Source organism: Cinclus cinclus, chromosome 6 (genome assembly GCF_963662255.1).
Source record: "Cinclus cinclus chromosome 6, bCinCin1.1, whole genome shotgun sequence".
NCBI lineage: Eukaryota > Metazoa > Chordata > Aves > Passeriformes > Cinclidae > Cinclus > Cinclus cinclus.
This window is the reverse complement of record NC_085051.1, coordinates 11136430-11151773: the sequence shown is the minus strand read 5'-3', so window position 1 is coordinate 11151773 and position 15344 is coordinate 11136430. Positions and strand designations below refer to the sequence as shown.

General features: G+C 38.5%; 1 protein-coding gene across 1 annotated transcript in view; it reads right to left on the bottom strand.

Annotated features, from left to right (window-relative positions):
- SBF2 (SET binding factor 2) overlaps positions 1 to 15344 on the bottom strand; it is a 230196-nt gene that overhangs the window by 100938 nt on the left and 113914 nt on the right. Inside the window, exon 6 of the mRNA XM_062494271.1 lies at positions 14003 to 14108. Within this exon, the coding sequence (XP_062350255.1) occupies positions 14003 to 14108 (106 nt within the window). The remainder of the gene's footprint in view (positions 1 to 14002; positions 14109 to 15344) is intronic.

The window sequence follows — 15344 nt, the reverse complement described above, 5'->3', positions numbered from 1 at the left end:
CTACATTCTGGGAGTTGGTCTCCCAGATGTTCACTACATCCTAACTGGCCATGAAAGGTGAATTTGAAGTGTTTACTGTGATATGAATGCACCTGATGTAGCCCCAGCTGTGCTGAGCTAGAGAAAAAACACTGCTTTATTTGCATTTATGGAAGAGACCAAACTTGAGAGCATCTAACACACTCGGACAATAAAACCCAGGCTAACAAATTCCACTGACTGAAAAGCTTGTAGAGCCCACACAGCTGCTTTTACCAGTGTTCTCCTTCTCTCTCCCTCTTTCTCTCCTTCCTTCTTTATTTCTCTAAATGCTCCATATGCAATACAGAAAAATATAAAATGCATAATACAAAGAAAGTATGCAATACAGACAGCTAGTCTGGAATTTTCTCATTTTCAAGATGACAGCCACTAATTCAATACAAAATTATTGCTCCACATGTACTTTGAAATGTATCTTTTCAGGAATATCAGCAGTATAATCACTGTGAGGGAAACCTTCATCTGTTAAAATCAAACAAATTACAAATAGTAGGACTTTCGATTACTTTCCTTTTCTAAACCATTGAAGCCATTGATGAAATTGTTTGAGGAAGGTGTTGTTTTAAGTTGTTTACTGAAAACAAGCCATTCCAGACCACAGCCTGAGCCCTGTTTCCTCATGCTGCAAGACACAATCGTGTCTGGCTGCAACCTTGAACCCTCTGCTGCTCTGCAGACTCCACTCTGCATCCGATGCTCATTTGTCAGGGCATAAATAGACAACATGAAAAACAACAAACAAGTTGATTTTTACAGATTACTCTTTTGCAGTCTACAGACAGACATCCTGTAAAATATTATACATACACTGGAAAATTTTGAATGGAGGTTTCCTGACCTTCACTGTTTACAAGTATTTAAAGAATCTGTAATTTGTACTAAATTATCTGACATCCTACATCAACAAATGTATCACACTGCCTGCTTCCTGTTGTTCTAGAATTTAAGGACTTATTTAAGCATGATTTAAAAAAAAAACAAAACAAAAACACCAAGCACAAAGTCTACTTGACAAGTTACTGTCTTCTGTATTGGGTGAAATCAAAATATTACCACTTACTTCTTCAGACTTTACTTGTAAAGAGTTATACACGTGGATTCAGAAACTCAACCAGTTGAATACATTATTATGCCAATACACCATTCTTGAATTACTGGACACAAGAAAAAGCTTAATAGACAAAATAATCCATAACTTAGCCAGACTAATCCAGGAAACGGGTCAACAAAGCCTGAAAAGCCTTTCTGAAAGGCCACTGGAGACTGCATAGTACAAGTTCTGTGCCAGGCAGTGTCAAGCTCTAAAGATAACTACGAAAAGAGTAGAGAAAAACAAAACTCTTTTCATATTTATTTTTAGATGTGGCTGCATAACTCTGCTAATGACCAAAACACGAGCTTAACTAGTAAATAAGAGGCACCAACTGTACTCAATACTCACATAGTTAATGCCTGCCAAATTGCATTGATTTGTCCACCCAAAAATCACACAGCATCTCCAATCAACTACACAGAGTGAAACCCTAAGTCACTCATCTGAGGATCCATTTACATTTAGGAAAACATGCAGGTCTGTTATTAGAGCAGGACTGCCCACTCCATGATTAAATCACAGCCAAGCTTGCTCACAAACTGGGAGCAATCCGGCTGTGCCAGCAGAGAGCTTTGGAAGGGTTAATTTATCTTGCTTTTTGGCTGGGAAACAGAGGACATGAGGCAGATGAGTAGCCCAAGAGATTAACTTATTTGGGCTTTGTCAGACTCAGGAGGAAGAGAAGCAATCCATACAGCATGGAGCCTTCAGCTGAGACTCCCCCAAAGAATCTAGCACTTTATGAATTCATCCCAATTCGAAGCCCACAGCAGGAAACACAGCTGTGATGTGCACTACTGAAGTCAAGCTCCATTTTTAGAGATGCATTTCTGATTTGGGAACTCAACTGAAGGCAATTCAGAATCTGAACCATGAATTCTGCATGTTCTTTGGAAGAAGGGTGGAATGAAGGCTTCCCTACAAACCAGTGTCTGGGGAGGGTGGGAAGAGGAAACAGGAGGATCATACAGAAGGATTCTGGTATAAACACCACTGAAGCCAACTGATCATTAAAAACTATTGAAGAGACTGTGAAAATGAGGAAATATATATAAAAAAAAGATGTCTTCAGCTGATGGATAAATACTCCTACAGCTATCACTCCCCCAAAGTTCAACAGTATCCATTCTGTTCTGTCCACACCGAGTCAAGCAGATGGTTGTTCTCCAAACCCTAAATCACACAAGCACAAAGAACCAGGGATTAAGCACAGCATATGGTCTACTCCAGAAAACTGTCTGTCTGTCTGTCATTTGCATGTTGATATCACTGCATTATTGCCAATTTCCTTAAATCCCTCTGCAGACCTACTTAAAGAAGCAGAAAAAGCCTTCTAGCTTTCTTGAGCCTCCAAATACAACTCTGCCAATACACTGAGTGAGCACAATCACTGATTTTTTTTTTCCAGAGACAATGATAAAGCTAAATACAATTTTTAATAGAAGATTTAGATAAGGTTGTCATCCCTGAAAAAGATAAGTGCAATACCATTTCTTACGCGTATTTTAAAGCTCTACATACCCAAAGGGAGATTGATAAACTCAAGATAATATGACTGTGTTAAGCGAATTTTCTTGACAAAGCAGAAAAGACATTGGAAGGTAAACCAGCCAAATAACCCCTTCCTATAAAGAAATATTCACTTGGCAAGGAGGTAAATGCCAATTTCATGTGAAGGGAGTGAGCTGAATTACACAAGTACACAAATATAACCTGCATTACCAGTTAAAAGTTTGCTACTGATTGTATGTCTGGCCCATACAAACAGGTAATGTTTGATAGATGCTACAAAAATAGATTTAAAGGGAAGAAATCAGATATGAGACTAATATTTTTCCCAGAGGGAAGGTAGCAAGCACTATTTCTAAACACTGAACTGTTAACTATGAAATTAAACCAGAAGGTTTTGTTCTCCTACTGTGTGTCTCTATATGCAGGCAGGTATTAAGATCTGAGTAACAGACTACTGTGCTGCTGAAATACGGTTTAATTTCTTGTCTGATTTTGCATCTCCTCTTCTGCTTAGTTATTTAGTTATCTAGAAAGGTAATTAAAATAGGAATCTATTTGTTTTGGATATTATTCCCATAAATATCTACTACTCCAACCCGGGAAAAAAAAAATCATACATACAGGAAAACAGTAATCCTGTATAATGACTAGTAATCTATGTACTAATTGCTAACTACCTGTATAATTACTAATATCAGGATATAGAAATTCTGCATAACCCTCACAGGTCCACACTAACAGAAACTCAATGAAATTCTGTAAAAGAATTTTGAGTGGACTGGGATAATGTATACACACCAATGAATTGAACTGCTACCCAATTTCCATGAGTAAAGTGCTACTGAAAGTTTCCCATGTTTTCACAAATTTTTACAGGTGAATTTCTTTCATTCATTCTTTCGAATTGCCCTTTCAAGAATAATGATTTCACTGCTTGAAACAAATGTTTTGTGAAACCTTTTCTCCCCACATACATCAGAACATATGTCATAAAAATAAGCACACGTTATAAAAATTATTTATAGCAGTTTGATTAGCCAAAATTATCTCTTTGTATTCTGACAGCAAATCGAAAACTGAGACTTAAGAAATTATTTGCAACTGCTGATATATTTAAGTAATCAAAAATAGAGCAGTTTACCATACCTCCAAACTGATACACAGATGGTGGAAAGTAAAGGAGGATTCTGATCAGCCACCAACAGACATTTTAAAATTTGGAAGGTCCATTAAAATTTTTTGAGCAACCTGATTTGTTTTTAAGATTTCATCATTTTTCCGGATTCACTTAAAGCAGAAAAAGTGTTCTTTAACAAAGCAATTCAGAGTGAAGGTAATACCAGTGGGATCCTTAGAAAGTAAACATCTAAGAATGAGAAGAGTATTGTCTTTCTTGAACTGTACACAGGAAAAACGGCCAAGGATACACAAGGGACTGCAAACATACCTGTTTCCTGTCTCAGGACTACAAAGTCTTGCTCAAGGAACACTATTACAGAAGTATTACATGTACATAACAAAATAAATGCAAAGCCAATAAGAACAGATGTGGCTGATCAGGATATTCTGTAAGAGCAATCTTCAGCCACTGTTGGCTGATACTCATGGAACACAAAAGGACAAATATTCAACTGAAGAAACATGAAAAAAATTTAAAAATCACTTTATTTTCTCTAAAGATCATGCTTAGATTCTCTTCAAAAAAAATTACGAAACTTTAAAAATTCTTTGTCAAATTCTCTGAGATCTTCCTGACCTCCTGAGACAGTGATACTTCAGCCCAAAATGCAACTAAAGAGCAAAACTTTAAATGAGAATTTACAAGATCGAATATATGGAAGTAAAGGTCTACAGAACTGCTTTTCTTTGCCTCTCACCACAAGAACTAACGCTGAAGTTTAGAAATTGCAGTTTTGCAAGTTCTTATGATTTGACAGCTACCAAGCCTGCTTTGGAGTACTGAGAAAACTTCTGCCTGCACTCATACCAGCAAAAACAGAAAGAAAAGCAATCTGGTCCCAGTAGGATCCCTTTCAGTATTTTCTATAAGCAGAGAAGGTTATTCTGCATAGTTTTGAAATTTGTCTGTTTCTCAGACATCTGCAGTTTGAAGCTTACATTTTGCTCATCTCTGAAAAACAATAATTTGTTTACACTCTTCTGGGACATGTTTTCTGAAGTCCTGCTGTAAACAGAAAATAACTCTTCTTCTCAAATGTCTCAAATAATAGTTTAAATTAATTTCATTGACTTGTTATAGAGCAAACTGCAATACATAATTTTTTTCTCATATTTGAAATGCTTCCTTTTAGCAAAACTCATTAACTACAGCACTTGATCAAATACACTGCTTCAAGCTTATTTACTTATGCCAGGTAACTTTGTTTTCTCAGATTTATAATTTGCTTAAAATAAACTACTGAACAGTTTGTCTCATTAAAAGAGTAATAAAAGTTCAGAGTGGATATAAGTGAGCATCTTATGTCGTGTTTGCTGTGCTGAAAAACACTGAGCACTGCGAGAAATATTGGATATAAGAACTATAGTGCCTCCAACTCGTTTCAGACTCCTGGCAGCTGCCACCACAGCAGCAGCATCTCAGGGAGTGCTGACCAAGCTCCCAGGGTATCCACAGGTGTCAAACAAACAGAAACAGAGCAGGACATACTGAAGGAATAGTTTGGCATTACCTGACTGGAATCTGCCCTAATCAGCCCCTCTGACAGGGGTGCTGCTGCTGCTTCCCTCACACTGCAGCAAAGCTCACAAGAGCGAGTTCAAGCTGGGTCTGTTCTCACTGCAGCACTTGGCCATTAGGCTGATTGAACCACAGCATCAAACCACAACAGATGGGATTCTCCCTCCTTCCACCCTCCAAATATTTTCTGTTAACTTGGTGAGATAGAACTGCTCAGCACAGCTGAGTCAAGCACCATTTTATCAAAGGTGGGGCAGCATTGTGCAACTGTTAGTGGACATACCAGACAGGATCATCTGCTTGGCAGTTTGTGCTGCTGGGGAAATGAAGCCTCAGTGACTGTCCATAAAGTGCCTTTACTTGGAAATGCAGAAGAGTCTCTGCAGAAAAACTCACTATGACAATGTCCCCTTATTTCTAACAGCATCTAAAAGAACACTTTCCTTTTGTTCTGCTCTTGCAGAAGTAAAGCCCCATTAGCAGCAAATGCCACATCAAATCCCTTCATAATCTATTTGTTCTTTGATGAACTACACAAATCTACTTGGAAAGCTTGTATGGCAAATTCTCTCTGGCTGGGTTAGGGAGCTAATTGCAGCTCACCAGCCAATGGGATTTAAACTGTAACTAGAGCATAAGCCAACAGCATCCAGCCATGTGATGCCAGGTCCCATAGGCTGGAGAGTATACAATTTATTAAGATCAAACACTGATTAGAAGTGTACATACCTCAATAAAATAGTTCTCATTTAATTGCACATGCTGCTAAAAACCAACAAAAGTTATCTATATTCCCATCACAGGATACATGATGTTTCATGGAAAGGAAAGAAATTGAGTGAGTTGGGTGAGAAGTTTGTAAACAACCTGACAGAGTGAAAAAGTTCTGGTTCGTATCACTGAAATCTCATAACACAGATAAGATGTGGAAGGGGTACCCTTGACCCTTACTGCATCTCCCTGTTATAGGTATTAATGTACTGAAAATGCCTGCATTTGGATTCTTCATCTGCTCTGCAGATTAAATCTCTCATTGCTTTGCTGCCCTACATATTGAAATATTAAAATATTCTTGCTGTATGTCAAAAACACCAGGATTTTCTTAGTCAACAAGTATAAGCCAGCTCACGTGCTGACTGTGCAGTGACCCTTTCATAATGTCTCCCAGCCATACAAATACTCATATATATTCATCAGGAATGTCTTTCCCCATTTATACAGTAATTTGGTATTGTCATCTGTTGGCATAAAATACATTACATGAGAGACTGAACATTTTATCTCCCTAAACCACAATTAAAATAATGAGAAGTTATTTTATTACAGAAAACATTACTCAAAGTGTCAACAAACTGAATTCAAAAGCAAAAATTCTGGGTATTTTAATAAATCCTGGATTTAGAAATATGGGATTGAAGGGTCTATAAGCAGTGAGAGAGTCCAGTCTTTTCCCATCACGGCCATATCAGACAACCTCAAATAAATCAAGCTTAATCTTAAATGTACTGATAATGCTTTGCATTACTATTCCCAATAGAAGGTGTTTCAGGATGTTTCTCATCCTACAGTTAGGTATTATCTTTTAACTTCCAGCCTTAAATAACTCATGATCTTTTTGTATAAGCCTGTCCTTGGTGCTCACCTGTTTCTCCAACTTGTGACTTCTCCCCGAACAATACTGAAGCAAAAGGCAGCAAATGGTAAATACATATGGTCTATGACAGAGAATAAACTAAAAAGAAAAGAGTAAAGCAGAAAACCCTAACAGTGTTCAAAAAGCAGCCTCTAGAAGCCAGCATGAGCTACAACACGACCAACAATTTAAATATTCCTTTCAGACTCCACCTTACTCTGGGATTTCTGTTTTCTAAAGGAAGCTACACTTTATAAGCAGTAGGGCTATTTTTACTTTCTTTCAGAATAAAAATGTAAATTCAGTTTTTTCTCCTTTTGATTCAATAGGTATTTTCTAACTCTCACAGTAAGGTTACACTGTTTATGCTACTCTATAGGCTGGACACTCTCACTGTTAATAGCCCCAGTAGCTCACACCATAATTTCTGAGGCAGGGTGTTGGGAAGCAATAAAACATTGGAAAGACAGTTAACAAATGAAGCCAGCTTCAGTGCAGAAGGCAGAAACTGAGCAGTGTCCATATTTTAAGATCAAGAGAACAATACAATTTAAAAATCTTGTTCTCTTCCCCAGAATCAAATTATACCAGGGAGTTGTGGTGCACTATTTCATCTTTTGTAGGACTTACAAAGCCTGAAATTGAGCATCAGAGAGAACAAAACTTCCTGCGAAGAACTGATACCAAAGTATCAGCTCGAGGCTTTCCGAAGGTAAAGCAGTGAAAACGGAAGAACCAGCAACTGCCAGGGATCAGCATCTCTACAACAGAGGGCAAAGCGTGGGGCAGGGAGGGAAGGGGCAGTGCCCTGACCAACAAGTGGGGTACCCAGAGAAGATGAGCTGGGTGGGTGTGGTGGCAGTCAGCCAAAAGCTGGGACAGCCACACAAGACCCCAGACACGAGGCAGGGACACAGGCCGGCACAGCCAGGTCAGCACGAGCTCAGTCACGGTGACCACAGGGCAAGTCCAGGCCACGAGCAAGACCCGAGACCAAGGCAGATGAGGATGCACTGCCTGGCACAAGAGTCATGGCCTGGCAGGCCCCGGGGCCACGGGCTGAGCTTAAGGCCAGCACCCAAGCAAAGAGACCAAGCAGCCCCTCCTTGTCCCATGTTCCACACGGCTCTTCCCTCTGTGCAGCTGTGCCCAGCTGTGCTGGCCTCCAGCACAGCCCAGCCCTGCCAGGAGGCCTTGGGGGCTGCCCCGTGCCATGACATCAGCTTCCAAAGGAAACAGGACTTGTAAGAACCACGGACAGAGCCTGCTCAACTCTCAGCTTATGCACAGATTTCTTCTGAGAGCAGAACATCAGTCCTATGGACCATTCTAAAATGTGGTTTTCACCAATTAACCAAAGCTGTAAAGTGCAAGCCTGTCGGTTTAAAACCCCTCGGCGCGTACAAATATCTACTTCCAAAGAGAGCTGGAGCAGCACGCTTCAATTTAAAAAATAATTAAAATAATGCTGCTGCAATTAAGACCTTTTCCAAGCAAATTTCTAAACACAAAATAATTACAGTATATTCATCATATTAAAAAATCCCTAAGCATCCATCATTCTTCATTAGTTTCCAGCAAATCTGACAAATTAGAAAATACAGCATTTATTTTACCTCTGTACAACTGAATACACAACTCCAAAAAATTCTAAACAGGTATGACAGTTAAAATATGATCCCACCATTATGTTTTACTGGACTTATCAATCTGTAACAGTAACAGGGTTTGGCTCCATGGCTGTTTAAGCCAACAAAAATCATCTCTGCCAGTGTCACTCCATGGAAACATGGAAAATAATTCACTTCTCTTTGCTTGCTTGTTGTTGTTTAATTATTTAATTTTAAGCAGCTCTCAGAGAAGGGTATGAGAGAAGTATCTGCTCTGATGCAAAAGAAAGGCAAGAACATGCAAGCAGGGCAAAAGGACAGGGAACGCTCTGAACTTCTCAGTCTCAAGTCACGGTGTTGAAATTTGGAATTGAATATTCAAATATTCACATTAAGAAAATACATCAGTGCTGGAGTGGAGCATTTAAAAGTGCTTGTACCGAAGTACTTCCCTGCTCAGCAACTCTGCCATCACCACAAACATCTGCCCTACTATTTATATTTTGTGTAACTGCAATAATCTTTAGAAGTTTAATCAATCAATCACTTTTGAGATCTGGAATTACAGATATTTAAGGACACTGCAGTCTTCAACTATACTACTTTATTTTTAAGAATTTTTTTTAGAGGCTTCATATACTGTCTAATGGTACACACAAAACTTCTAGTTAAAAATATTTTAAGGCACATAAAAAGGCTGGAGGATAATGATGTTTAACACTTTCAGTTGCATCATAGCTTGGACAAACCAAAGGCAAGCCTGCCAAGCAATCTGGCTTCACTTACCATGACCATTCATGTTTGTCTCATTCCACTTATTTCATCTCTATCCATACACATATACTCTATTCTGCATTCCAAAGCACCCTAACCTTGTGTCTTCATCCAGAAGATTTAAAGCAGAATTTACTTAAGTGTCATTTTCACCACGTAAAAAAATTACTTTTTAACACAAAGTCAGTATGATTTTACTGAAAATACTTGAGTGATGAATTTAAGATATGAGGAGGAAAACAAGCACAGGCAAACAAAACACGACAGGGGAAATAAGGACATAGGAAAACATACCTGGTATGAGACTAAACAAGAAGGAAAGGAAGGAAAACTCTTTTGTCTTTGATTATGTACTTGGAAAGGAGAGAGAAATTCTTCAGGAGAATAAATTTTCATAACTGTTCTGCTCAGTTTAACAGTGTGATTCATGCTACCATTCCTTGAAATGTGCAAAAATCAAAAGTGCTGGCTAAATCTTAGGTTTTTGTTTTGTTCCTCAGGTCACTAATTTTTTGCCTTGGCTTCGTTTGAAAAAAGCCTGCCCCTTGGGGAGATGGTGGTGTATGCCCCAGATTCAAAGGAGTGAATACATCACTGCTGAATACCCATATGGAGAAGGCAAGTAGGGTTGGAGTCTGGAAAAAAGAGCTTCAGGGAGACACTTAGGAATGTACTGTTAATGCAGTGAGACAGGAGAGAAATATAACCAAAATATAACCTAAATCTCCTTTAGGAGCTTTTATATATATATATATATATATATATATACACACACACACACACACATATTCTATAGATATCTGCCATCTTATTAACAGACAAGAAGAAATAGAATACTGAAAGTCTTCCTGCTACCATGGATAATTTTTAAAAGTAACTTTATGGTTCCTGTTTTTCTACCTAATCCTTTGTTGATTAAATAATTTCTAGTGATCCAGCTACAGGCCTGGTTTTTATCACACTATTCTTATACATTAGGCTTCTTAAAATAAAAAATAAAAGAAGGTATGATTTAAAATGTCAAACACTGTTGTTCCTTATTACTAAGCTTAAAACCTTTGGGGATATTTTTCCCAGCTGTAGTTTAACGCCTAAGCACAAATAAGGTCTGTTTCCAGATATGCTGTGGACTTGGTAATACAGGGAGGGTCATCTCCTGACATGGTGTTATCCTGCCAAGCAGAAAAAGCATGATGAAGCTACTATTGCACAATATTTCTCAAAATAAATGTCAAAATTACTTTTGTATCTATTCATAGCTGATACATGTTGTCTTGCTGCCCACCTTCCTCCAAGAAAGAGCTATTTTTAGAAAGGTGATTTATGCAGTTCACAAATATTTTTCTAGCTTCTCTTTAATTTTCTATTAATAATTGAGATAGGATGAAGTGACATGTACCAGCAGAGAAATAACTGAGCATGTCCTTATCTGACAAACAATCTGCTCAAGATCTGTGTCCTGAACACGAGATTGGATGGGATAACAGCTGCCACTGAAGAACTGAACAGCAGCAGAAAGCCTTAGCCCAGGTTGTAGAGACAAATACACATTAAGCAACCAGGAAAGAGAAACAGAGCAAGTGTGAATATTGTTCCAAGAAGCACAACAACTTCTGACAAGTTCAGCTGTGATCTCCAGCAGAAAGAATTAGGCCTTATCTTAGGAAAATAAACTTTCTCAAAGGAATGAGCCAGATGAGCCAGTAGGTCCTACCACACTCTTCTCCATTCACTGCCTTTAACTCTTCATAAGACTACATGAAAGGTGAGAAGAAACAAAAAGTTATTTTAAACACTCTGTTCATAATTCCTGGTCCTCCTTTTACAGTTAAAAACCATTGCAAACAGGCACGTGTGGCTGTAGTAACAACTCTTTTTTTCAGTAAATCCAAACAGAAACTTGGGATTAACAAGCCTTGGCACGAGGAACACGATGACAGCCCACCATCTACATGGAAATGGAATTTTGTGCTGTTCTGGAAAGCGAGGTACACTATGAAAACACAAACATTTTCTGATTTGTGTCCTTTGAGACACAACACAATTCTACCATTGTGCTGTATCCCCAGATACTTTGACAACTGAAGCACATATGGGAAAAAAACCCTAAACAACCCCTCAAAACACAAAGAAACAAAAAACCAAACCAAACAAAAAAAATAGGAGGTGGGGAAAGCAGCCTTTAACAAAGTGTTCAAGTACTTGCTTTAAAAAAAAAAAACAAAAAACTACCTGCCACCTTATTTGCACATTCCTTAACTAATACCAGGCCCATTCCCAAGAAACCATACCAAACAATAATGAGACACAAAAAAGAGGGCCTACACAAAGCCATTAGACAAGCTGCTCCTGATAATTCTTACAGTCCTTTAAAACACAAAGTTCAGCTACAGCAGAAGAGAAGGAAGACAACTCTTCTTTTTGTCCATGAGCTTGCATGATCCCCTCCAGGGAAACAGGATATAAGCCTGTGAGCTTCCCGTGGCAAGATTTGCCAAGTTTTATAACCATGCACTTTCTTCAATCTCTCCCTTCTTCAGGCCAGCTGAAGCATCACTAACTAGAGAAGTGAGCAGTGAGCTTTCATTCCTTATCTCCCTTCCTCTCCCCCTCCTTGTGCTGATCTTCCTATCCTTATGTGCACTGTGGCTGGAAAATGCATCTGGTAAACACACGCTTACTGACTCATGCTTCTTACAAGGCAGAACCTCCAGACATTTACTGGAAGTCAGGAGGAGAAAAGTAAAGCAGAAGAGCAGCAAAATCACACAGAATGGACAGCAAAAAGGCTAATGGACTATGGGAAAAGAAGGATGAGATGGTAGACAAGGAGTAAATTGGGGGCATAGATATGGAAAGTGTACAGGAGTGAATAAGGAATAACACAAATTCAAAATATAAAAGATTTTTGACTGCTAGCACAACAACCTGGTCCTGGTTAAACTCCAAACTCTTCACTGCTCTGCTACAGTAGATTTAGGAATTTACATGACATCCATCTGTACATATAAACCCTTTAATAACATGTGGTTAATAATATTAAATTAAACTGTATGTGTTTGAAAGAAATGCTAAATTCTCATATGGAAGTTTTATTAGTCCTTTTTATACACAACGAGAGAAATTTTAAAAACTTGTCCTGCAAAATATGCTATCAGTAAGACAAGAGAAAAAGATAGTCCTCAGTTTTCTGTTCCATATATTCACATTCCCACTGCATCTTTGTGGCTTACAATGCATACAATGACTTTTCAGGTTTGTTCTCATTGTTTTCCTCAGTCTGATTCTGTAACAAAACACTCCAATCCCAATTTGCCATCCAAAATCCAGGTGCCAGAAGACAGGGTACTTACCCAAGAACTAACTGAAAGCCCCATTTTCTTTGACATTTTCTGAACTGTGCATTTATAGCAACCTTCACTAGAACTGATTAAAAAACTGCCTCAAATTAGTTACCACATACACTATACTTACAGAACAAACATACCACACCACACGTTGAAACCTGCTGTACTTATGGTATCTCACACCACATTTCATGTCTTCAGAAAAGGGGAAAAATTGTTAGGCCTGTCCATATTCAAAACATTGCCTGCAATCTGATCAGACATTCAATCATAATGAATCTTGACATAATAAGCCAAGTAAAACCTCAGGACTGTGATCAAGCTAAGCAGCACTTATATACCATGTTAGCACAATTTCTCTTCTATTTAAACTGCTATTAAAAAAATTAAAATATTCCTTTTGGAATAATATTCTTTTTGGAAGGATACAATTAAATCATCCTAGTAAGAGATGGCATTGAGGCTCATCAGATCTGATACTGCTTAGTGTTCTTCACTATTGTTTTTCTGGTTTCCATTCCTTCTTACTGTCTGTTTGAGAAAAGAATGGATGACAACACATATCCTGAGGCCATTTGGTTGCTTGAGAGTAAAACTGAGGTTCACAGGTTCAGAAAAGATTATTAATTGTGCCTTTATCCATGGCTGCTTTAGAAGTTTGTGATTCAAAGTCACTTCACAAACCAAAGGAATGTAAGACTAAAAGTGTCAGGACTTAATGACAGACAAGATCAGTACTGAGGTACCCAGGTAAGAGTGATGCAATGTTGCAATTGGAATGAACAAGTAAACATTTGATGAGATTGTGTTAGAGCATCTTCTTGAAAGATTGGGAGTAACAGATATCAACAGAACTATATGAACTTTTCGGTCACACCAGTTTTATTACACACCTCCCTGCTTTTCTGTGGGGTTTGTACAGTATCCAAAGGGAGGGGGGAGCAGGGAATCTTCCTACATGAATGTTTCTGTGATTACATAGGGGCCATGCTCACTTCTGCCCTCAGTAACTTACAGATACTACATGGTGGGACTAGACTAGATGACCTTTAAAGGTTCCTTCCAATCCAAACAATTCCATGATTCTCTAATACTGGAGATAACTTACCACAGGCTGCACAAAGAGGTTCTCTGAATGTCTGATTAGGGAGTAAAAGCACAGTTAGTCATTCGAAAGAAATTAATATTTACCATGCAGCTTTCTTGGCACATGATTAGAATTGAATTAGAACAGAAAATACCACAGTTTATAATTTAGAAAAATAACGTTTTTCAAAGCAGACCTAGACATACCCAGTTGCTGAAAGAGAAGAGCCACACTGGTGCCTGTGACAGGAAGGCTATCATGTAGAGGAGTCTGTATCAGCTGTCGGTCTCCAGCTCCCAAAGAAAACAATTTCTGTAGAAATATTTTTTTAAAATTGAATTTATATAGAATGAACAAGCCATCATCATAAAGATAAGTGATTCATACTGCAGAAATTATTCATTTTGTATGTAGAAATTTAAAGTCAAAGAGAGATCTGAAATATAATCTGGGGGCAGTGATATGCCTCCTTGAATATACAGCATGATAGTGTCTCTCTTGCATTTACACTGCCTTTGTTAAATAGTTATGGCTTTGAAGGCAGTTAACAGAACATTTCTATCAATACAATAAAAAAACTCCCAGGAAAGAAAAAGGGTTTAAAACCCATTTGAATCAGAAAAACGTTCAGTATTACTAAGGGAGATTCTTTGCTATTTACCATCCTCATTTGTGTATTAAATATGAACATACTTGTGACATGTGGTTATTGAAGAGGACACTTCTGGTATTCCTGTGTTCCTACTCTGCACATTAAAGCAGAATTACAGCTTCAGTTACCTTTCCAGCACAAGAACAGATCTCCCTGGAGGGAGGCAGGAAATGGGAGTCAAAGGAGTGCACTTGAGTATCACATCCCAAGCAGAACTGCAATTGCAAAATACCCTTGCTTTCCTGTGAGCATATCCACATGGCATTCAAGCAGTGAGTGATGCCAAGCAGTTACCTCTAACCAGACTCCCATGGGCTGGGGGGCATTCCTGTGTGGTAAATCTTCACTCTGTATGGCAACAAAGCTGGGCAATGTAGGAAGGCAGCAAGCTCTGGCTGCTGCACAGCAGGTATTTTAAACCAAAAATCTCCCCAGTAAACCCAAAGCACTCCCTGAACTGTAGCAGAGATGCTCTGCCCCAGCACTTCAGGTCAGTAACCCATTTCACAGCTGACTGTTTCTGGAAATAAATGTCACAAGAGTGTTCCCACTCTAAGGTATATAATTCACTATAATTCACCTACAGTCCTGGAAGCATAAGGTTTAAGAAAGAAAAGAGAAACATTTAATCTCTGATTTATATGACAGTTTGACAGTAGCAAACGGAAGGTGGGAATGAGTGAGCATTTTATTTGAAGAGAGAAAGCAGAAGGAAGAACAACCAGAGGAGCATGACTTTTTCTTCCTCTTCTAGCAGAGCAAACAGCCACTGAGAAAAGCTGCATTTACAGACAGGGAGAAAAAAAAAAGAAGATAGAAGAAGAGCCAGAAGTTCAAGTGCATCACCAAAACCAAAAATATGAGGCTCAAATACCACTGAAAAAGAGGGTTACTGA